This window comes from Quercus robur, chromosome 3, assembly GCF_932294415.1.
Source record: "Quercus robur chromosome 3, dhQueRobu3.1, whole genome shotgun sequence".
Lineage (NCBI taxonomy): Eukaryota > Viridiplantae > Streptophyta > Magnoliopsida > Fagales > Fagaceae > Quercus > Quercus robur.
Genome location: NC_065536.1, coordinates 44,042,537 through 44,068,322, shown reverse-complemented (window position 1 = coordinate 44,068,322; position 25,786 = coordinate 44,042,537). Strand labels below are relative to the sequence as shown.

Sequence of the window (25,786 nt, the reverse complement as noted above, 5' to 3'; positions counted from 1 at the left end):
CTTGAATCTTGTAAGGACCCAGCGCCGCTGTGGCGGAGGGAGTTCCTTCACCCCAACCCGCGCCTCAAACATGTTATACTAAGGGAAGATAGTACCGGATATGGGAGTTGTAATTATGGCTTAGGGATTATGGTTTGGGAGGAAACTGAAGGATTTGTGTGTAGGTAAAGCAACTTCCTCTCCTATTTATTTAAAAAGATAAGGAGATGGCATTTAATTCACGCAATCTCCCAAGGAACGCTACAGACAAAATGGCTCTGGCTCAATTTCCAATGCCACCTGCAACCATGAGATTAAAGGATTCTCGTGAAGGCGCACCTCGAACACTGGAACGTCAAAGGGTACCGTGTGACCAAAGACTACAGAAATGCCTCTTAATCCGATGCAATCTCCTATGCAAAGGGGAAAAGCCCAAATATCAAAAGTACATGATCTGAGTAAGTCGTGATTTGGGCCCAGCACTATCAAAATCCTCATCCCCAACTAAAAGTCGGGCAGCAGGATTTTGAGGGGCTATTGTGGGGCTAGTGAATTCGCGGCCCAGGCCCGTTATGCATGGGAACCCAAGGGCTACGGCCCACGCCAAGGAATAGCCATTGCCGAGGACAACCTCCTGCTCGGCACCTCATGAAATACCTTAGGAAAGGGAGAAACTGAGTTCAGGGGCAGGGTAAGGGAAAAAGCTACCAACATCATAATACCAAGCACTGTATCTGACAAGTCCACGCTCTGAGACCATACCCTGTAACTTTCCCAGCGACACCAAACCATACTAGAGTATGGGTTGACAGGACAGGTCTGCACCCCGAAAAAAGGGTGAGACTTACACGTGAACTTGCGGTAAGAGAAGGAGGCGGATATAAAAGGAAGAACTCCCCAGCAAGTAAAGGGGGGGATCTCTCCCTGAAAAAAGTGGAGAGAGGGAAGGACACAAGGATCCTTGGACAGTGTCCGAGGACAAGAGTCCTACAACCCGCTCCAATGGGGGGCTTAGCTAGTCAAGCAAGGCCCGCCCGAATAAGAACTTCCATGGACGTCAAGATCAAATCCTCCACCTGTGCCCAATGTCATGCCATTCAAACCCACTCTCTACAAATGATATTGTCCAGGCCTTTTTACGTGCTAACCCAACACTGTTGTGGTTCGTTGCGAATTGTGTCCCTACAATAATTGTTATGCCCAAATACAAAATATTCCAAATGTCTAGAATGTCATATCAAAGTTGCAAACTATTTAATACGTTTAATGCAACAAGATAAATTAAATAGTCATCAAACCCAAAAAAAAAAAAAAAAAAAAAACCACAAGCAGCATATTTCCTAATGAGATTCCCTTTATGATTGATTTTGCGTAGTAGGAGAATGGTCACCCTTATCATCAAAATCTAAATATAATAAAAGAAATGTTAAAAGTTCATTTAGCAACAATGTTACTAAATAACACAATAAGACTAACCTATTACCAATTGAATACATTAAATACACTTTCAAAACATTAATTACTCATGTCCTCTAAGTCAAGGCATGCCATCAAAGAAATAATTATTAATAAATTACCATCCATCGACAACCAATTAGTCAACACCATAGTAAAGTACATATTCTAATAACAACATCACATGAAGGATGACTCTGATACCAAGATGTAGAAAAAAATTTAGAGATGTGGAAGAAAATAAATATACCTTCAGTTAGGGGTGTTCACCAAACCGCATAAACTGCACCAAAACTGCCCACAAAATGGCATAACCGCACCGTACCACATGGTGTAGTGCAATTTGCGGTTTTATAATAAGAAAATTGCACAAACCACAGTGCACCCTCTCTATATATTAATATATTTAATTTTTTAATATTAAATATATTATTAATAGTTTAATAACCCTAGTTTTCAACCAAAAAAAAGTTTAGTAACCCAAGCAAGCGTTGATTAGGAAAGCCAACCCAAAACAAAGAAAAACTAGTTCAATAGTTTAAAACTTGGCTCAAAACAAAGGGAAAAATCAGTTTTGGGTTGGGTAAGAAAAGCCCAAAATTTGAAAAATATAATGGCTTCAAACCACATCTTATACATTAGACTAGGGCTAAACTCTAAACCACACTGCACCACATTGCACATGTGATCGCAAAAATGAGGTGCAGTTTGGTTATGGTTTTGGCTAAACCGCACCACAAAGTGCGGTGCTAAAAATGGCCCAAAACAGCAAACACCCCCTTTAGCTTCAACTATAGTTGTTTAGGTGTTTTAGAAAAAAAGAATACTCATTATAAAATAGTGTATAGATAAAAGAGATTTTTTGGTCTATGACATTTACCACATATATATCCTTTTGATGGAAACACATGCTATATATATAGGGTAGACTAGGGACCTTTTTAGATTAATATTTATTTCATAACTCACCTTTCATAACTAGAGTTGTCCAAATAGCTTGAAATTAAATAGTGGATCCTACTATATGTATACAATGTACATAGAAAATCATTATAATTTTGAGGATCCCAAAAGAAAATCATTATAATTATAATACAATGCCAAAAGTTTTGAGACTTGATTAACCTTAAAGTTACACGTGTTAGCAAATATTAACAATTAGGAATGCAACCCATAACCTTATATAACAATTATCACAACCAAGAGTCAAGTAATCCAACTTCATAACTCATAGAGGTAATTTACCAAACACTTGGCATGCAACAAGTATAATACTCCCATTCACATATGTCAAAACCATCTCAAATGCAAAGGAACACACTTTAAAATAAATTTATCTCAATACACGAGACAACAAGACCCATATATTCCTATCCTCTAATCTTCCATTATTCACCAAAATCCATGAAGAATTTATCACATAAACATTATAAAACAACAAATTCCAAAGGATTTCATAGAGGAGTTTAAGAATTTACCAAAACACAAATATATATAAATATATATATATATATATATATTTATATATATATATAAATATATCATTCAAAAAATTTCCATGAATCAAGTAATAGTAGTCCCTAGGAAGAAAATAATCAACACTCCCAATATCGATTTAAATCACCTTATATTACCATGCAAGCCACCCATTTGCTTAAAACACTCTCAAATTGCACTGTTCGATTAAAGTCATTTGTCCCCCTAAATCAAGGGCTTGCATGGATTTGTAATTTATTATATTTAGGGTAAACTACATGTTTGGTCCCTAATCTTTAAACCGAATGTCAATTTAGTCTCTAACCTTTTGGTATTGTGTCAAAATAGCCTCCACCATTAAGTGATGGATGGAAAATGTTAACTTGGTTAACAGCTAAAATAAAAAATTATTTTTTATGCCACATATGCTACCACATGGGTGGTTCATGGTTTTAATTAATTAAAAAAAAAAATCCCTAAACTGGGATTGAAATCCTTAGAGTTCTAGTCTTAAAATTCCAGCTCACCCATTGAATTGATTCACTGCTCTAACAAAATATTAGAAAAAACACACACACAACGAGAAAATAAATCAAACCCACCCATTGATTCACCGCGCTTTACACGTTATTTATAAAATTCTTCACTTTTTTATTATCTCTCTCGATTTCGCATACTTTGTTCAAATCAAAGTATACCACCCCGCAAGCAACTGTTTTGCAGAGGCTTCTAACCTTTTATGCCCATCATTTCCACTACTTTATTATTATTATTATTTCTGGATCCATTTTCTTCTTTTCTTATACATCATTACTACAACCCACTACCTTTACTGCATTCACCACATCAATATCAGTCGTTGTCGTGTAAAATGATGGTACCTGATTATGCACAAAAATCGTCAGTGAGTTGATCATCCACACATGTGCAAATGGGTGCACCTGAAGAACAAAAGAGAAGAACCAATTAAAAGGCACCAGTGGGGTACCGGCCAAAGACCCTCCGAAGGTTAAGTTAGTGATATAAGAATCTCCAAGAACTCAAGAGTGCAAGAGGTAGGGAGAATTCACGTACCTTAGGAAGAGGAGGCCTAGTACTTATATAGTAGTGTAGAGCTGACCAAGATACCTTGAATGTAGGGTTTTTCCTTGTAGAGAAGATTTGGAGTTATGACCCCGAGATCTTGAGCTTTTCTTCCCATATAGGGAAGACACGAGCATGGAGTATGGTCGTTGAGTGTGTAGTGCAAGTTATTTCCATATAGGGATGCATGAGTGGAGAATACGTAAAGGTTTGTGGGACCCAGTTACTCAACTGTTGGTATGACCATCTGTTTGTCGGTATCGCCATCTATCCATTGGTATGAATAGGAGGATAAGACGTGACCATCCGTCGGGTACATATGCAACCATTCGTTGGGCACATACATGGAGCACTGATTTGCAAAGAATTCAAGGAAACTGAATGAGGAGTTCATCCCAACGGGTCCGTAGTTGGCAGGTCCCACCAAAAGAGGCACAAACTTTGACGGGTCAATGGCAGAGTATTCCATCTTGATGGGCTAAAGTGCTTGAAGGACTTTATTGGACGAAAATACCCTTATTAGTGTACAAGTTGGTTTGTTGATTGGATGAGTATAGTGAGTCGTCTACCAAAAGTGTCTCATCGATTTAGACAAGTTAGTGTCTACATGTTCTGGGTGATGAGTAGGGTACCTGACGACCCCTTGATACGTAACGACTGTCAAGGCGAAGCGTGTCGAGTGGTGTTAAGGAAGGTACCTGATGACTGCTGGGTCCTTGACAACCCCTTGCTACTTGACGACCCATTGATACATAATGACCGTTAGGTGGAGCGTGCCACGTGGTGTTAGGGAAGGTACTTGACGATCGCTGGGTCCCTAACGACCCTTTGGTACCTGACGATTCATTGATACGTGACGACTGTCAAAGTGGAGCGTTTTGCGTGGTGTTAGGGAAGGTACTTGACGACTGCTAGGTCCCTAACAACTGCTCGGTACTTGACAACCCATTGATATGTGACGACCGTTAGGGCGGAGTGTTCCACGCGGTAGGGGTGTGCAAAAAACTGAGAAACCAAAAAAACCACTTCAAACAATTAAACCGTTGCCAAAATTTTAGTTCGGTTTCGGTTTTATTATATTAAAAATCGAAATTTTTGGTTCGGTTTTCAATGGCAGACTTTCATGCACCAAATCGACCGAAATCGAACCGAATATATTATTATATTATATTTTATATTAAATATATAATATAATGTTTGTAAATATATGGAACTTTGGGCCTCTGTTAGTTTATATATTCTTTGCTTTGGGCCTCCGTTAGTTTATATGTGCTTTCGACCTCCATCATTTTTATTTTAAAACATTTGGGCCTTGGCTTTTCATTTTATCTGGTCAGAATCATCAAACCATCCGGCCTTGGCTTTTCATTTTAATGATTTTATCTTTTTAAACTAATACTTATCAAAAAACTAATAAACCTAATCAAACATGATCAAACCATCATGCTTCCATCTCTCTCACACTCACGCCTCCATCACTCTCTTTATCTCTCCCTCTCTCTCTCTCTCTCTCTCACACACACATACACACACACACACACACACACACACACACACACACACACATACACACACACACACACACCGGCCTCTATTAGTCCACATCTGTCGCCGGTCTCCACACTTCGGCCTCCACAACTACTCCTCACGCCGGCCTCTACATCTCTCATGGTATGATTCTTCTCTTTTATTTCTATCCCTTCTTTTTCTTTGTCTGTCTCTGAATATCATGATAGTACCATCTGTCCTGCTGGGCTTCTTTCTTCTGCAATATTTTGCTTAAATTTTTTTTGTTTCACATTGCATATTCCAACACCTCAAATAGGTGCACTTTACTTTTCTAAGTTTTCTTGCTTCTTTTTCAAACCGATCAAAATTGCAATAAAACTGAAATCGATTGATTCCTAACTATTTCGGTCGATTTTAGTTGAGATTTTCACAAACTGAAATTTTCGGTTTCGGTTGGCCAAACACAAAAAAACCAACTGAATTGAACCGATTACACCCTTACTGCGCGGTGTCAGGGAAGGTACTTGACGATTGTTGGGTCCCTGACAACCCCTTGGTACTTGACGACCCATTGATATGCGATGACCGTCAGGGTGAAACGTGTCACATGGTGTCAAGGAAGGAACCTGACGATTGTTGGGTCCCTGTCGACCCTTTGGTACCTGACGATCCATTGATACATGACAACCATCAGGGTAGAACCATGTCGCGCAATGTCAAGGAAGGTACCTAACGACTGCTGGGTACCTGACGACTCATTGATATATGACGACTATCAAGGCGGAACGTGTCACGCAATGTAAAGGAAGGTACCTGACGACTGCTGGGTCCCTGACGTCCCCTTGGTACCTAACGAGTAATTGATACGTGACAAATGTCAGGGCAGAATGTGTCATGCAATGTCAGGGAAGGTACCTGACGACTGCTGGGTACTTGACGACCCCTTGGTACCTGACGACTAATTGATATGTAACGACTGTCAGGGCGGAGCGTGTCGTGCGGTGTCAAGGAAGGTACCTAACGACCGCTGGGTACCTGAAGACTCATTGATATATGACGACTGTCAAGGCAGAACGTGTCGCACGATGTAAGGGAAGGTACCTAACGACCGCTGGGTCCCTGACGTCCCCTTGGTACCTAACGACCAATTGATACGTGATGAACGTCAGGGTAGAATGTGTCGCGCAGTGTCAGGGAAGGTACCTGATGACTGCTGGGTACTTGACGACCCCTTGGTACCTGATGACCAATTGATATGCAACGATTGTTAGGACGGAGCGTGTCATGCGGTGTCAGGGAAGGTACCTAATGACTGTTGGGTACCTGACGACCCATTGATAAATGACGACTATTAAGGCGGAATGCATCGCGTAGTGTCATGCTCCCTTTGTGACTGACGATACTTTTGGTGACCGAAGATTCTTTTGGTAAGTTCATGATACTTTTGGTGACCAAAGACTCTTGGGTGTTGGAAAAAATTTTCTAGCAGGTGAAAATATTCCCTATCAATACCCACACAATGCTTCTTCTTCCTTCTCTTGCAAAGGAGCTTGCAGTGGTAGCGGAGGACAGAAAGAGTGGCCAGTGAGGAAGATGATATTGCATATTGTTATTGATGGATGATGATATAGGGCAAAATGAAACTAAAACAAAGTTTTGCCTCTTTTGACTTTCAAACCCTTTGCTAAGGAACGCAATTATTATTGTAGGGACACGATTTTCATTAACCCGGTCTTGGACGATCAGGCCCTGGCCCAAGAAGTCCCACACAATGAAGTTTGTAGAGTATGGGCTGAAGAACTCGGTTCCAGTTGGCTCAAACGGTTCGTTGCATGTTCTTAGTGGATGTAGAAACGTAAATCAAGAAAATGTATGTGAAAGTGGAAGTTCTATTCATGGACATGCTTTCATACAATGACTTCTTTCCTTTCTCTCTCCTCTCCTCGCCTTTTTTCCGTCCTCCTTTCTGGGGGACTCTTACATATGATATAGGCCCTCTTTTATCATCTGGGCCCTACACTTGTTGATCATCCAAACCCCCACTTGAGCACCTGTCCCATCAGACGCCCTTACCAGTTCTTTGTGAGTTGCAGTGACCAAGGTAACACTGTTCAGGGGTCTTATCTTCATTAATGCGGCCAGGAGAGTAGTTGTGGTGCATTTAATGTGGTGGTGACAGCCTTTGCTGGGATATTTTGAGCCTTCTTTCTTTTTATGCGTTTGGGGTGAGGGCTACAGTAATTGGGATGCATCATTGATCTGGACTTTGGGATGTCCGAGGAGGAATCACTCCTCGGACGTGTTTTCTTCGCCCAGTTGGCTTGGACAGGGATTATGGGCCGCGACGTCTCCTCAGACAGGATCGTCCTCAGACGGGCCCAAGGTCCAGCCAACTTATTATTCTGGGCCGGTCCCCACAATTATATTTGTATTCGTTTTTTTATAAGAATATTTTTATTCATTGGATTTTAGTTTGGTTGAGTTTTTTTCATTTATATTATATTTATATTATAACAAATTCTTTAAACTAATTTTATTAATTTTATTTTTTATTTCATGTGGCAGTATATGTAGCATAAATACATAATTTTTTAATTTGGCTGTTAGTCACGTCAATATTTTCCATCCATCAATTAACGGCAGTAACTATTTTGACACAATACCAAAAAGTTTGGGACTAAATTGACAAAATAAGATTACTTTGATAACAACTTAAGTGTGGAAATGGATTGAAGCCTTTCTTTGGATCAAGTTTATTCTAGGGAAGTTATAAACTTAAGCTTTTGATGGGTAAAGTGCACTGATTGGTAGAAAGGATTAGCAATCACCTAATGGCTCTTTCTTGAAAGCATTTTTGAAAATAGGGGAATTTATTATTCATTCAGTGGGGAGAGCATTGGTTGAAAAGTTTATTTGACTTTTGGACTCTCCAAGGCTAAAAAACCTAGCTTATAAAAAGTTAGAATATGATAAACGTGGACTGAAAATTGTGAAAAACCATAAAATGGCTAAAAATTCAAGTTTTGGAGATCAAGTGGCAATTGAAAATTAATTTGGGGGCCTAAGTGATGATCGACACTCCGAGCTAGAATCCAAGTGTTGTTTTGATTTCAATATTTTTAGTAATTTTGAGGTTTTTTAGGTCATTTCTAAATTTAATATTTTTAGTCGTTTTAGGGTTATATGAGGCCAATGGATATATAGGAAGTAATTTATTTAATTAAATACTTGTTTTAAATAGATTTAATTAAAATAAAAAATTAAGATTATTTATCCTTTAGAATCATACAATCTTATTTTAAAATCATACAATCTTATGTGTGATAGTTCATCCTTATCCTAATCCTTGATCAATGAGTTTATAACACATCATCAATCCTAATTTGATTATTTAATAACTATTCACAATTAATTAATCGTAACCACATGTTTCTAGTCTTAACCATAGGAATTGTATATAACAGTTGAATTTTGACTTGGCTATAATTAATCCAATGATTCGATTTAAGCATACAGTATGCCATTTTGATTGTTAGAACTTCTAGATTTATTTTCAATAGAATATTGGAATATTTAACGGTCAAATTATAAATTTTTTCATATATTACAAAATGACAGTTTTGCCCTTGAAATGAGTTTACATAATGGTTACGAAATGGGGTGTTTACTCATGTCACATCAAGAAATGGGCTCTTTACTTCATACGAGGTAGAAGACTCTGGTAAAGTGAATAAGGCAATGAATCGTGTTGACATCGTGCAAATTGATGATACTTGTGTTAAGGGTAATACTTGATGGACTTTGACACTGAAGATTGTGTAATATGTAAATCTAATCTTCACGCATGCTTTGAATCAAGTAGATTATAATATCTATTTTGATAACAACAAATGGGAACACACTAAAGGGTCATTATTGCTTGTTAGAGGTAAGATTTATACAATTTACAAGGCACAAATAAAATTGTGTGGGGGTGTGAAAATTGCAACTTAAGATGATTCTTCGCCTAACTTGTGACATAAGTTACTAGTTCACATGAGTGAAAAAAGGGTTGCAAATTTTCGCAAATGAATCCCTCACGTAGAGTTTCATTTTATAAATCTTTTATTAGGAAGCCCAATGTATTAGCCTTGGTTTATTATGATATATGAGGTCCTACTAAGGTTGAGTTCTTAAGTGGCAATAGATATTTTATTGAAAAATGATATGTCTACAACATTTTTATAACAAATCTTAAGTGGCAGGTTGTTACTGGTTGTTATTGTTGGGGCAAAAAAGCAATCTTAGTGTTAGTTTCAAATTTGAACCAATAACAACTAACCACCTATTATTTGTTGTAAAAATATTATAGACGTAGCATCTCTCTATTTTATTACTTTTGTCGAGGATTCTTCACAAAAAGTGTGAATGTATTTTGTGAAAATAAAAGACAAGGTATTTCAGCATTTAAAAAAATTCCATGTCATGGTAGAAAGAGAGAAAGAGAAGCATTTGGAGAACCAAAATTGATTTTTGAAAATCGATTTCAATTAGCACAGGTGAAACACCGGCCAACATTGACTGGGATGGTCGAACATTGACTGGAATGGTCGGTTAAAGATGGGAGCTTGTTCTGTGCCCCTTGAGACAAAAATGTGATTGGATGCAAATGAGTTTACATGATCAAATACAAATCTAATGGAACTATTGAAAGGTTTAAGGCAAAATTAGTTGCCAAGTGATCAACAATATGGGTTGAACTAGGAAAGAGGAACAAACTCTAATCAAGTTGTGAAAATGAGTACGGTACATGACAGATTTTCACACCAAAATTTGTTTTGACATGTTATTCTTTGACATTGAGAAATACAAGAATGATCATATTTAATAAAACAGAATAAAGAGAACCATCAATTTCCAACTAAAAGTGAAACTTTTTTGTTAAATGCTTTCACTTTTTTGATATAACAAACATATAAAATTATCAACTCCATCTTTTCATCAATTCAGAGTTGCAGCTCATGTGTTCACAAATCTGCAATTCCTTCTAACTTCTCCCGTGACAAAGCTATCCGAGTTTATAATATTTCCCAATTTCACCATCGAATCCGAGAATTGCTGGAAGAAAGCAACTGTATCTGCTGCATACTTCTTCACAAGTTCCTTTGTTTCAATTCCAAACAAGCTTGAATACATTTCTTGATCTGAGTTAAGTAGTCCCTCACCTTTCAATAGTATTTGGTAGAATGAATTGTCAAAAAGGTTAGGAGTAACATAGTCCATGGCCGTGATATTATTGTCCCCACCCCCATTGGGTGGGCAGATAGATTTCAAGCTGCTGAGGTGTGACTCAGAGATTGGATCATGTCCTGAAGTTGCTTCAAAGTCTCCATAAATCCTTGATCGGAAATTGGTGCAGCGTGCCATGCCTATAGTGTGTGCCCCTGTAGATTAAAAGCAGAGAAACAACCCAGAGGAGAGTATGATACCAATATCACTTAGGATTCAAGTACTGCACATTATGTATGAAGAAAACAAAAAAAACCTACTATGTTAATATTCTCACTGGCTTCCCCATGTTTTCCATGATATTCATTTGCTTGATTCTCAATTTTCAAAGTTTATGGATTAGCAAAATATTACTTTACTGATTAGTGTTAATAAGTCACACAATAGGTCTAACTGGTATCATAATTGCTCAAGAATCCTATACTAGCCCGCACCTGATAGAGCCACCACATCTGTAACTGAGAGGCCTTGATAAAGAAACTTAGAAATGATAGAGAGCAAGCCCTCATCTGCTGTTGGAATATTTGTGTTTGCCAATGCATAATTTGCAGTTATAGAATCCTTTCTTCCCAGAGGAACTTCCCAATATGGTCCACCAACCTGCAAATAATATGAAGAAAAAGGCATATTATCAAATTCAGTTCTGCTAGAGGTACCAATTTCTTTTACCAAATTTTTTACATTCTCTCTCACACGGCATTGCCACTTCACTCGACTAGGCTTACCACAACACAAATACAGAAGATGTGTAAAATTCAATGAATTATTTGATGTCAATAGACTTATTTTATCAAAATACCTCCACTCCCACCAAGGACCAAGCAAGAAATTTTTGTTAAGGGGACAAATTATGTATGGTATTTTATAAATTATCAGTTGTTACAAAAGTTTAAACTTTTAGGAAATTATGAATTAATCACTTCACCATTATTCTAAAACTCCTCCTCATGTGCGGGTTTAAACCCCTTAATAGGTGGGGCCCAATACATGAGATTTTTAACTTTTCTTTTTTAACAAGAGGTAAGGCGGAAACCAAGTTTTAACTAAACAAATTTACTTTGATGCAATGATGAACTACTGATTATCCCAAGAGTTTAAACTGTTAGAAAATTATAAATTTGATCACTTAACCATTATTTTAACAATATTAATACATCAATCAAAATAAACTCAAAATACACATATACAAATAATTAATATATTTCAATAGTTAAACCATGCACTGCAAGATAAAGTTTGACAAGAAAATTATTCATAGGGTAAATTGTAAACTATACTCCTAAAGTTTGGGGGCGATTGGATTTTACACCCTGAAGTTTCAGAATTTGGATTTTATCCATTATATTTTAGAAGTGTTTGGATTTTACTTTCTAAAATTTTGGGGTGTTTGGATTTTACACCCTAAAGTTTTAGAATTTGGAGTGAAAAATCCAAACAATCCTAAACTTTAAAGGGTAAAATCCAAATTCTAAAATATTAGGGTGTAAAATCCAATCACTCCCAAACTTTAGGGGTGTAATTTGTAATTTACTCTTATTCATATATGATATGTATTTAGTTAATAAGTATTAATAAATAAATAAAATCAAATTAGAGATTCAAGGGAAAAAAAAAAGCATACCTAATTTAATTAGGATTTATTTAAGGAAAGTCAACTTTAATTTAATAAAAATTATTTATTGTTACGTTTCTTAATAAAAAAATAATTTTTAATTTATTTAAACTAACATAATTTAGAATTATTTGTAAATCCAAAACCACTTTTATTTATATATATATATATATATATATATGAGGTGAACAAGTATGCATTTTCAAAAGCTAATATAACATTATTAATTAGAAGAAGAAGCAAACAAAAAGTAAGAAAGATTTCATGTTAATATTTACGCATAATATTAACTTTTGACAATGCTACACTACCAATTAGATTTCTATTGAAGGTGTATTTTGACAAATCTATTGTAGTATTATATTTCTTATTCTACCTTCTATGCATAAAAATTTTCAAGATGATTAAAATTAATAGCTATCTCATCCGTAAAATCTTTAAAATTCAATTTTTTATATTAAAATTATATACAAAACATGAGTTTATCAATTGAATATTCAATAAAATTCAATTATTATGAAATTTGTCATCTATTAAAAAAACTAGAATTTTACTCTAGTAGTGAAATTTTAAAAATATTAATCCAATAAGAGGTTGTTGATTAGTGTAGCATTAACAAACAATTACCCATATCGTAAATTATTCATGTCACCCCCACACACTATGTATAAAAAATAATAAACATCTTAAATTTTTTAATGTTAAAGTAAATCACAACTAATAAATATATTGTATACAAGAGTATGAACACAAGTGAACAGATATATATATACACACACATACGCGCGCATACAAAAGATAATTTTTGAGGAAATATTTGTTATCCAAAACTTTAATGAGTACATAAAAGTTGTCTAGCTTATTATATACATGTAAAATAAAAAATAAAAAATAAAAATCTTGCATCAAAGTTATAGTTGATGGCTATCTTTATAAAATAAAATACATTTATTATCATTTTTGTAGTCAAATTCTGAAAATTTTAATTTCAATATAAATTACCAAATTATCTACCAAAAATGAAAAAAGAAAAAAAATCACTATAGAACCAATGGATGCCTCAAAAAGTCATAAATCCAAATACGTGAACAAATTTTATCATGAAAAGAGAAATCTAGAAAGAAAGAAATCTAGAGTACAGTGGTGAAATACAATACCTTTTGTGTTGCCCTGATTAATGCAATTACATTTTTAGATTTTTAATGTAAAATATATTCCCGCCATATACTCAACCACTCTACTAGTAGTACTACTATGCAAAAAGGAAGTTTAATATTAAAACATGCTTGCTACAAATAACTACTCTTCTTACCAGAATGACTGCATCTCTTGCAGCAGTGGTGAGAATATCTGCACAAGAAACGATTCCGGGGCACTCTGATTCAAGCTTGTTCTTTATACTATCAATAATTCTGAAACCTTTCATAGAGTTTATGTTGGGGGAAGCTTTCTTCTCTCCTTGTAGTGTGATTGTGTCATCCAGCAATATTGACCCATCACATCCCTGTTCATCAACATATCAAATTATTCCTTACTTTGCTGAAGCAATTCTTGTCCATGTTAGCCATGCACGAAATTTTGGCCAATTGAAATTAAATAATGTTGGAAAATGATTTGTTTAGGCTAATATAGTATACACATACACAGTAACGTATCATTTAAAATTTAAATGATGTGACATTTGATACATTTTTAGAGTTGTAATATTTATTCAGAATTATAAAATGTATGAATTTTAAACAAATCAAATTTTTGAAGCATGTCGATTAATGACGAGGAATGTAATGGAATAAAGATGTAGACCTGAACAAAACAATCGTGGAAATGTAATCGAAGTATTAAGGCCGCGTTACGTGGATCAGCTAGCACTGCACATTCCATTTCTTTCTTGATGATTTCGAACAGAGTTGGACAAGTAGATGCATAATAATCCAATTTTAGAACAGGGTCACTTGCATGTAATCTGGTTCCAAGAATGAACAAAGTTAGAAGCAAGATTTGCAGAACAAGGGGATTTGAATTGAGGGAAGGTGCCATTGTTGCTGTTTTGGTTTTCTTGGATAATTGGAGAGTGAGAGTGGGAGAGATGGGTGGGACTGACATACATATATAAGTACAAGGAATGTGGAATATTGTGTCATAAGGTTTTTTGCAAGGCCGTTTAAGTATAGAATTGTGTAGTAGTCAAGAGAGGATGCAACTAATATTTGGCCTGGTTGGTGGCTACTCTTAAACCAAAATTAGAGAGAACCTTAAAAAGACGTGTACGTGAGCTACCATTACAAAAGGCTTAAAAAATTTGGGCAAGTCACCAAACCGAAAATTGTTAACAGCTAATGTTTACTACTTCAACTCTTACATAGAGGTCTAAACAGGCTCTGCTTCCTTTTTTATAATTTCTCTCTCAAAAATTAAATTTCAATCAGCAAAAAAATAAAAGTATCCCTATCCTTTTATTCCACAAACCTCACATCTAAGTGGGTTGATTATTAAAGTTCTTCATTTATAAGAAAGGGATATACCGTTAGATTATCAGCCCAACGGAATGCGAAAAGGTTGGTTGGTTAGATGGTCCAACCTGAACAAATTAGGTTTAACCATAATGCTTAATTATATCAATTTAATTATGTTTATATGTATTTTTAGGCTGATAATTGAAATTCAGGTGTGCAATTTCCTTTTCTCAAAAAAAAAAAAAAAAAGGTGTGCAATTTCCAGCTCAAGATGTCACAATCTGATGCTCTCCTCGTGAAAGTTCCATTTGTGTCGTTTGTTATGGAAAAAAAAAAAAAAAAAAACAAAAATACCCCATTATATTTGGTAATGTGATTGTCAACTTGCACGTAATCCTATTAACTTTTTCTTCAAAGACAAGAATCATACACTCTTTCTCAGATTCTTGATTGCTTTTCTACTCGAAATAAGAAAATCTAGAATTTCTGCAAAAAGATGAGTCATGATCTACCGTGAAGTGCAAGATTAGTATGCATTTCTCTTCTTAACAGAGAAAAAAAAGAAGAAGAACAAATTAGGGGGTTGTTTGGTAGTGTTACTAGAATAATAGTTTTCAGTATTTAAATAATATTACACATATTTTCACACATTTTTTCATCCATACATATTTTCAAAAAATACAAATAATATTATTAAAACAACGTTACTAAACACTCCCATAAATTTCTGCCTATTTGTCGGTCAAGTTTACTTGTATCAAATTTAGACCTAGGGGAAGTTGTGTGATTCCCAAACGTAGGGCATGGGCCATAATACTACTTTGGGCCTCACACGCAACTGCAATACATCAATCCCTAGGCTAATGTGCCCCAGTGCCGGTGGAATAAGATGCATTGGAATAAGATTTAAGCCTGTAAATTTACTCTTAAATAAAAAATAAATAAAAAAAGCCTGTAAATTTATTGGTAACAATATAGAGACGACAGAGAAATGTCCTCTATAGTCTATAGTTAACATCTCATTATATCCCATTAAACTGGTAAACAGTTTCTCAAAAAAAAAAAAAAAAAAAACTGGTAATAATAATATCCATTTCTTAACCTCATTTCATTTATGTGAGTTCCAATTAATTCATTTAGGAAAATATTTTGTTGTATAATAATAAATTTGGGATTTAAATTTGACTATATCACAAACCAATTTATTTTTTAACATTTTAATCTGATGATAAAAGTATTCATCATAAAATGAAAAGAGATCTCAAAAAATATATTTGACATATACATTTTACTTCTCAGTGTGTGAGACTACACACAACTATGAGACTCACGCACCGTTAAAGGGGATGCATGTACATAAATAGGATAACCATTGGTACTAGATTCAAAAGGCACTATCAGCCATTTAATGTCAAATCAATAACCACATGTCACAATAGAAAAGCTATTTTCTGATTTCATTAACAAATGAACACTTTGATTTGAAGCTTGCAAGGCTGAGGAAAGCGTCTATAGTATAGTCAAGAGATGCCCGCAATTTAGTCAGGAGAATATCATGTCCGGCAAAGTATGACATGCCACATATGGCCACTGTAGAAAACCATTCTATTTGATTGTGAAGATCGAAGTTAGCCTCACGAAATGGGGTTTAAAGCAGGTATACAAACCAAGCTTTTTATTTTCAAATCCATGTTAGTCCACGATAAAAAAAAAATAACAAAAAATGCATGGTCTAGACTCCAGAGATTTGTTGGGTCATTTTCACGGAACAAGGACTGGATAGGTAGCACAACTCTAAAGAATCATGTGTCACAGTGAGGTTTAGAGCCTCTTGTTGAGGACTCTTTTTTCGGCCCACTTAGCATTACTACATTGGCAACCCATGCCACATGAACGTATTATTGATTTTTTGGGTAAATCTCTTTAAAGTCCAAAATAAGCTCATATTTCATTCAACTACATAGATTGAACTCACATGACTCGTGAGATCCTTAGTTCAAGAGGCGGATTCATGGTCTAATTTCCTTTTCATCAATTGGGATCATAATCTATGATATCATCAACATCAATATATGGATTGGGCTTAAGCAATGAATCAAAGCTCATAGCCCATATTACCTTTTTTACACTCATGGCAAGCGGCTTCTTCAATAAGAGCCCATATTTACACAAAATGACAACAAAACCCGAGATACATCATCTCATTTTCAGCTTATGATCCAAGCTCATAAATCTCTTTGGGGAAATTTTGGGAGTCGTGGTTTGGAGGGCCAAGAGGTATGTTCAGTAAAGCTCCAGTGGTTTAAAGTTGATAAAAGAAACATGTTGCTTAGCGTATCTTCTCCAACTCCCTAAACTCTGACGAGTCTGTGTGTAGCGGGTAACATATGGTAAGCATCTCTTATCACATAGCACTTTAGATAATAAAATTCCCTATTGCTTTTTTCCTAAAACTTAAAATTTATCATGCGACAAATACTCAATATCTCCAGCTATTTGACTGTTGAGAAAATAACTTTTCATTTAATCCCCAGCTGTTGCTATACAAATTTAGAAACTTCATTATATTATTCTACATAAATCTTATTACTACTTTCAGCTAAAATCCAACTCAAACACATGGCATAATCTTGGCTATCTTTAATCTCCAACTATATACAAAATATTCTTGATATCTCTAATACCCAACTGCTGTCTGCCACAATCAGACTATATATTTCTCTACCAGCTGTCAGAGTAGAGCATTAAATGCTTTTCTTACTCACCAAGATTATGTCACAACACAATGAGACCTTAACTAGATCTCTAAAGCTTCATTAACTTTCAACCAATTCTTCTATTACTTGCTAAAAATGTGTTGTAATGGAACCTTGGACCAAAAACACAAACATTGAAAAGGAAACATTTCCAACTGAACCCCAGCAGTGTATTTAGCACTTGACACCTAGCTGGAAGTGATATCATCAGCCATTTAATGCTGAAATCCCAGCAACTAACTGTTATACCCAAAATAGCAAGATACCCTTGAAAGAGATCTTACCATTTTTCAACCAATTCCATGAAATGACCTCTCCAACAATCTGAAATCACCCAGCTGACCTCATCTGCTTCTGACCAAAGCAACAGCTGTCTTATGACAACTGTGACAGCTGTCTCATGATAGTTGTCACAACTTTTCCTGACAATTGGAACAATTTTTTCAGAACAGATGTAATAACTAACCCAGCAACCTAAGCATTACTGATTTTTTCCATATTTGGCTAAAACCAAAACCAACTAAAGTAACTATCTTTTTCTTGCCAAAATACTTTCATTTTCTGCTACTTTTTCCCCAACAGCTCTTACCCAAAATAGCAAGAATACCTTAAAGATAAACACTCTATTGTTAGCCAAATTTTAAGATAGATTTTCTGAAGATTCATTGCTAGTTGGGATAGATTTTGGCTGATATTCTTTGTTAAAATACCCCCTTAAACTCAGCTCTAAAGGGGACCCTTCATCAACACCTCAAAGGGGGACACCAATGGAGGAGAACTCTCTCATAAACTTCTCAATTCTTTCTCCCTTTAATTATCTTCCTAAGCTCTTAATGAAGTGCTGAACTTCTGAGTTTGTTTAGTTTCCAAATTTGGAACTAAACTTTCAGCCCTTAACTCATAAATGTCCTTTGTAAGCTCTCATACATCCCAGCAGTAAATCCCAGCAACATTGCTAAACATACTACGATACTATTACTCTCTTATACTCATTATCTCACTATCCATATTCTGAAAATACATATATCTTGCTGCCTATATTTCTAAACATCTCTTTCTCCATTTCTTTTACACAATCTCATACATACTTACTACGCCATTATATATAACATACTACAATTCTTCTAAGCTCCACTCTTATACTTTTTCACTCTGAAATTCTACTATTTTGTTGCCCATAAACACGCCTCAATACTCTTCTCTACCTCTCTTATAAAAACCCTTCTCATGAAAGACATAAACTTCTAATACCAAAGCCCACTAAAGCCCTTCTCCTAAAAGGCACCAAGATCTCATATCAAAACCCTTCTCTTAGAAGACACAACTACTTCTTACAAAAGTCCTTCTCTTAGAAGGCACGACTACTTACAAAAACCTTTCTCATGGAAGACACAAATACTTCATACAAAAGCCTTTCTCATGGAAGTTAACACTATTCATAACTTTACAACAATTAAAAGAGTATTGTCAAAGGAAAAACTCATTTAAGTGCATGATAAGAGGGGCAAGCTTAACCAGCCCCTACATACAGTTGGACATACTCTCTCTCCCTCCAGTTGCACCCATTTTTTTCCTTTCAATCTTGAAGTCATCATGACAAACTGCCTATCTACCACTGGAGTCATTCTGCTGGAATCCTATCAACTTATTAATGTTATACAGTTGGGACTACAAACTATATAAAGATAAGTGACTTTGTTTCCTTATCTTTAAATTTACATCATTGAGGATATGATTACTTCACCTTTAAATACATATTACTTTATTCCAATCACTATTACAACTATTAACCAAGGTTTAAACTCATTTAAATGCATGATAAGAGGGGCAAGCTTAACTAGCTTCTACTGCTGGCATTTTGCTGGAATCCTATTAGCTCACTGATGTTACACAACTGGGCTATAAACAATACAAAGATAAGTGATTTTGCTTCTATATCTTTAAATTTACATCATTGAGTACATGATTATTTTACCTTTAAATACATATTACTTTATTTCAACTACTATTACAACTACTAATCAAAGTCATTACATCAAACGTATATTATATATTTATTCAACCATTATTGTGATTTTTAGACTTTGACTTTAATGATTTTGTAGGCTTAGAAATACACCGAAAGCCATTGGACCACGTGACCCAATGTTGAGTTTCGGAGGCAACTTCCCAAAAAGAACTCGGGCCTAGTAAGGTCATTCCTCCAACGGACCACACATGGTTGGGCAACCAGAAAAGGCCCTTGAACACCTATTTGGTTTGCCTTGTTTACATCATCTATCATTCATTTTCCACCACCCATTACTCACTTTTGGTGGATCCTACACTAATTGTATCTATTTGGCCAAGTTTTCTTTCATTCCCAATTCTCGCCACTCAAAATATTGTGAATGAGTGATGAGAATTGAGAACAACTTTTTGGTGTTTTCAAATTTTGAGTTATGAGTTAAGTGACATTTTGGTAATAACATATGATGAATGTGACCCACACTTAACATACCTGTCACACTACCAATGGCTCTTTCTTTCTTTTCTCTTTCTTTTTTCTTCATGCCATTTTTTTCTCTCAACTTTGTTCTCTTCTTTCTTTCTTCATCAGTCCTATTTCCTATATAAGGATTTGGGTTGCCGATCTAGGGATTTGTATGTTGATGTGTTTGGATTTGGATGGGTGTATTGGTGTGGTTGTGGTTTGAGGCTTGGATTGTGATGGAGGTGGGTTTGTGTGGCCGTTGGTAGCTTTTTCTTTTTGTGGGTGTGGCTGATCATGTGGGTGCTGCTGATCAATGCTTTTTTCTTCTTCGGTTCATGTGAGTTGCTATGTTTGTTTGCAATTTGTGGTCTTCAAGTTTCATTGCTATGGCTGGTAGCAGTTTTTGATACAAGTCCCACCAATTGATGCGGAGTGAGTTAAGAAAAAAATTGGGAATTATTTGTTATGAGAATGAGTCACAAGTTGTGAGTTATAAGTTATGAGAATTGAGATATAAATTATGAGATATGGGTGAGATGAGAACCAAATTGTCAATGTCAAATGTGGCCTACCTGATGACAAATGAAAACCCAGACTACCTGGTACCTATTAGAGCCATAAGCACCAATCGCAATGGACACTTAGGACCTGTTTGGATTGCAGAGCAAAGGAGAGTAGAGTAATGTTGTACTTTACTCTACTCCCCTCTATCAGCCAGATGCTAAGTGCACTATAATTTTTGTCAAGATTGCCACTCTGCCAGTCTTGCCTACAGGTGAGGGTAGTCAAGAACAATGGTGGTTTTATTTATTTATTTTTTTTGTGGCTTTGCTGAATCAACAAAATCGGTGTAAGACAACTTTTCATTGAGCAGCTACCAGAAGACAGATTAGAGGTAAAAATCTACCAGCAACATGTAATTTTCACATATGAAAAAGAAAATTCCAATAAATTCAAGACGACAAAAACATCTGGAAAGATTGAATGCCGAATATTAGAGCTTGGCATCATAAAGGGAAAAAATAAGATCCTACTTGGTCATGAATTCTTTTCAAATCTTATGACAGTACAAAAAAAGGAATAAAATTTATTGAAACAGTTATACAACAGGGGAAAAAAAAGCATCTCAAACCTAGTTCATTAGGTGTACAACTCAGAATCAAAAGAATGATCCTTGGTCCAGCTAACCACACCATCAGCATTTATGCTCAAGTCCAAACCTGGCAACACATTCCTCTGCAGAAGAGATTTAAGCAGGGACACCACAGCCCCACCAAATTGAGGCCACGAAACACAGAGAGTTCCCTTGATGTTCCTCATCTGGCATCGGCCCAGCAGAGCAGCTGCCAAGCCATCTACAACACTTCCTGATGGAAAATAGTTTATACCCTTCAACAACGATGAATCATCCAGCCCTTTTCTTTCTGATGATGTCTCCAGCTTGAAAGCAAATGTCTCATCTGGTGACAGCTTACCTCGGAAGCTTTGACTCTGAACAGAATCCAATATCAGAACCCTCTCAGGAATGATTTTTTCTCCAATCAGCAACTTGGCAACAACGTTAGATCTGTGGGCAGCAATGGAGCACTGAACAGAGATGATGATAATTGAATCATGAGCATCATTATGTGTGTAGATGTTGCAGGATTTGTGTCCAAGAGAGGGTTCAATAGAGTTTCCAGAGAAAGGGATCTCAGGGAGAATAAGAGTTCCAATAAGGGTTTTAGAGGAGAGTTGATGGAAGAGATATAGGGATGGGGAAGATATGGCCACGATGAGGAGAGAGGGGCGGAGAGGTTCATTTGGTTTAGGGTTAGAAAACACAAGGAAGGGAGACGGGAGAGGGGGTGACGGAGGGGCGAAGTTGTTGAGATCTTCCTGAAAGAACCTTGATGGTGGGGGAATCTCTGTTAGGACATCTTCCATGTCTCCTCCTGCCTCCTCCTCCTCCTGCCAAATTCTCAGATATCTCTGCTTACTGATTCTCACGCCGATCTGCTCTTCTTCTTCTGTGGGCGAGATTTCTTCCCTCTTCTTTTCTTTCTTCTTCTTTTCCCTCGGCCGAATATGCCCTTACATATTTTACAGTTTTCCCCTTTTGCCCTTACATTTTTTTATTTTGATAGCGTGCTTGCGTGCATCGTAATAAGAATATGAGCGTATGCTAAGAGATTTTTTTTTTTGATAAAGGTTAATAATTTACATTAATTATAATTTAGAATTACTATATTTTTCAATTATAGAAATACTTAAAGGTGTGATGAGTGTTTTGCACTTTAGATGAAATAATTTACTTATCACACTCTTATGTTTTTTTTTTTTTAATAAAAAATGTAGTAATCTCAAATTATAATGGATGCAAATTATTAACTTATTTCCCAAAAAAATAGAAGAGCCAAATGAGAAAAGACACAATACAACCCATTTTCCTATCCTTTGTGTGTGTGTTTGTTTTTAAAAAAATAAAAAATAAAAAAAGGAAGTGACATGGTAGAATACATTTTTGACATTAATATTAGATCAAATTTCACTTGAAATTAAAACTTACCACAATTTTTAGTTGGAGCTACATAAAATTTTTTGCCTTGAAAACAACTAAAAAATTGAATACATTCAAGATTGAATTCAACTTCCACTTTAAAATGAATACATTCATTGTATCTAGATTTTCAATTTTTCATAAAGCACTATCAATACCAATTTAACAATCAAATAGATGGTAGGAAAACAAATTTAAAGAATATGAGCTATCCTCCAATTGTATAATGATTATGAGGCTACTAATTAAATATAGGAAAACAGAAAAGTTGAACAAAAAATTACTTTTGGGTCAAACCCTTGCTTAAGTTTCAATTCATTTTTCAATTTCTCTATTAATTCATCGATAGAAAGTTATGTAAACAAAATTGTAACCAAAATTGATAGAAAACATCATACAAATACTTAGAAGGCCAAGCAAACACCACTTGCTACAAATTTTATAAGAAAAAGTGCATTTCACCATATTCTACTACTTGTAGTAATTGCCAGGAGAAAAATAAAGTATTATATTTCATGTTGGGAACAGTTTATGTTTTGCCTTAACTTTCTCGGCAGCCAAGCAAAAAGCTAACCCCAATAATTCGGGCACACACCAAGGTCCAATTTTTACGATCAAAACATATCATAGTTTAATTTATCACCTTGTTGTTAACATAAAATCATCAAGCAAGAGAATTATGCGCCTTCAGTGGCCATTTTGAGATGCAAGAGCCTTTTAGTGTACGTTATTTGGTTAGAAAAGTGACTTCCAATTGTTCATTCTGAACTTTTCACCATAACTTGGAAGGAAACATGTAAAACCTGCAAAATTAAGACAAAATATTATATAAACAATTAGAAAAATTGAGCACATGATTTGAAAATTTCCTTATTAAAACTTTTTCTGACGGTTGGAAAAGTGACTTCTAATTGTTCATCTTGAACTTTTCGCCATAACTTGGAAGGAAACATGTAAAACCTAAAATTAAGACAAAATATTATGCAAACATTTAAAAAAAATTGAGCACCTGATATGAAAATTTCCTTATTAAAACTTTAAAACCTTCACGGACAATTTTCATTTTATAACATATATACAATTTTTGAAAAGGGATCATCACGCAATTCAATGGCCATTTTGACACCATAAAAATGTGGATGTAATAAAACCATAAAAACTGAACAGAATCTATAAAACTGAAATGGGAGGCGAAGGTTGGAAGGAAAAACAAAAAGGTTGGAGATTTCAAATGGAAATTTCATTTGGAGTTAATCTCAAGAGGCTAGAGGAAACGGCAATAGAGTCTTTAATAAGGGGAATAAGGGCAGATGTGTTTATTTTTGCAACAAGGCGGCTGTTTTTTTTTTTTTTTTTTTTTTTTTTTTTTTTTTTTTTTTTTAATCAGTACGGCATATCTATTTTTACAAAGAAACGTGTGTTTATTTTAATTTTAATTTTTTTTTATATAAATGGATAAAATAATTTGAAAACTATTAGGATAATGGTTCTGTTTTGTAAATAAAAAACGTATAGTTGCTTGGAAGAAATGGGTTAGTGAGTAAAAAAAAAGAAAAAAGAAGTGGGTTAGTGGGAGAGTGTTTTTATTTTATAGCCAATGTTTTAGTGCAAGTTAGACATGTATTTTTACCGGACTATCCTTTAATTTTGCCTCTACTTTTGGTGTTTTGGGTTGCTAAGAATGAATGGTTGGTTGGCCTTTAGTTCGCTGGCCTTAAAAAGGGTTTTCCAAAAAAAAAAAAAAAAAATTAATTGTGTTTACTTTAGGGGCTATGGTTTCTTTAGTTTTTGGTTATTAGTTCTAGATTTACATTACATTACTTTGCTATTATTATTATTTTCATATGTGATGCATAAAATTGGATCATGGGTGAATTATAATTGAATTTGAATCCATAGATTGATGGGTTTAGATGTGGAGGGTTTAGATAATTCAAATTACTGGACACATTGTATTCTTATGTTCCTATCTGTGTTGTGATTTTTGATTTAAAAATATTGTATAGTTTATATCATCAGTTGCTGTAATATCTCAATTTGATTGATTGTGTGATGTGTGTGGATCTGTGATGAGTCCTACATTGAGTATTTATTGGGTAGATTTGGGCTTTATTAACAACTATAAGGAGCCTCAATTGTGATTAGTTCTTTTGAGGTATAGCGCAAATGTGGCTAGTGTTTTTCCTTGGGTCATTACATATAGTATCAGAGCCGGCCTGGTAATCCCGTGTGGGTTCAGAGACACTACCCCACAAAGTGGGCCATAATGAGGACGTTAGAGATTTAAGTAGGAAAGATTGTGATACCCCAATTTGATTGATTGTGTGATGTGTGTAAGTGTGTGATGAGTCCCATATTGGGTATTTATTGGGTAGATCTGAGTTTTATTAATAACTATAAGGAGCCTCAATTGTAATTAGTCATTTTGAGATATAGCACAGATGTGACTAGTACTTTTCCTTGGGTCGTTACCTTTACATAAGACCTATGAAGCATGGGTGCGGCTCCAGGGCCGCTGCACCCGCACCCGACCCGCATCGATGCGGCGTTTAGTGGTTGACACCGCTGACTGCGCGTCCGTGCTGCGTTGTTTTTTTTGTTTTTGTTTTTGTTTTTGTTTTTGTTTCTCGTTTGTGGATTCGCGCTGATTCAGTGCTGACTCGTGCCGAACCAGGCCGATTCAGGGCGAAACAAGGCTTGAACTGGATGATATCATTTGTTTCAGCTGGAAAAATCATACTGGGCCGATATTAAACCACCCTCTTCATTGTCTCTTTCTTCTGCATTTTATCTTCTTCTTTGTCTTTGTGTTCTACAAAGCTTCTGAGCCTAAGGGGGTGTTTGGTAAGGGATTTTAAACAACTTTTTTCAATATTTAAACAATATTACATGTATTTTCATACACTTTTTATTCACACATATTTCAAAAAAAATATAAATAACGTTATTAGAATAACATTACCAAACACTCTTAGAATGTTTTCTTTTTATGCCCGTTAATCTTCTTTGTTTTCCGTCTTTTTAATTTCTTAGTTTGTGTGCCCCACGTGACCTGGTCAGTACATAATACTGAGTGAAGTGAAGGGTTGAAAGAGTAGTGCCTAGTGGGTTTTATTGTTTCCCCCACACACCAACCACGTGGCTAATAACTTTTGTTTTTCATTTTTTTTTTTATAAAGATTT

General features: G+C 35.3%; 2 protein-coding genes across 2 annotated transcripts; both read right to left on the bottom strand.

The window, feature by feature from the left end:
• Nucleotides 1–10,236: 10,236 nt before the first annotated feature.
• On the bottom strand, nt 10,237–14,499 carry LOC126718017 (peroxidase 11). The gene is made up of 4 exons (XM_050420040.1): nt 14,186–14,499; nt 13,695–13,886; nt 11,205–11,370; nt 10,237–10,925 (listed from the first exon to the last, which is right to left on the bottom strand). The coding sequence occupies exons 1-4, from the start codon at nt 14,483–14,485 to the stop codon at nt 10,501–10,503; spliced, it is 1,083 nt and encodes a 360-aa protein (XP_050275997.1). The 5' UTR covers nt 14,486–14,499; the 3' UTR covers nt 10,237–10,500.
• A 6,545-nt stretch (nt 14,500–21,044) lies between these two features.
• LOC126718016 (uncharacterized) lies at nt 21,045–22,085 on the bottom strand. The gene has a single exon (XM_050420038.1). The coding sequence runs from the start codon at nt 21,988–21,990 to the stop codon at nt 21,205–21,207; it is 786 nt and encodes a 261-aa protein (XP_050275995.1). The 5' UTR covers nt 21,991–22,085; the 3' UTR covers nt 21,045–21,204.
• Between the last annotated feature and the right edge of the window lie 3,701 nt (nt 22,086–25,786).

Bases quoted from the DNA above. Each gene is read 5' to 3' on its own strand.
- LOC126718016 (XM_050420038.1), bottom strand. From the start codon at position 21,990: ATGGAAGATGTCCTAACAGAGATTCCCCCACCATCAAGGTTCTTTCAG.
- LOC126718017 (XM_050420040.1), bottom strand. From the start codon at position 14,485: ATGTCAGTCCCACCCATCTCTCCCACTCTCACTCTCCAATTATCCAAG. The intron at 13,887-14,185 runs GTCTACATCTTT...GTTGATGAACAG, and splicing joins TCCACGATTGTTTTGTTCAG to GGATGTGATGGGTCAATATT. The intron at 10,926-11,204 runs GTGCGGGCTAGT...TTTAATCTACAG, and splicing joins AGATGTGGTGGCTCTATCAG to GGGCACACACTATAGGCATG.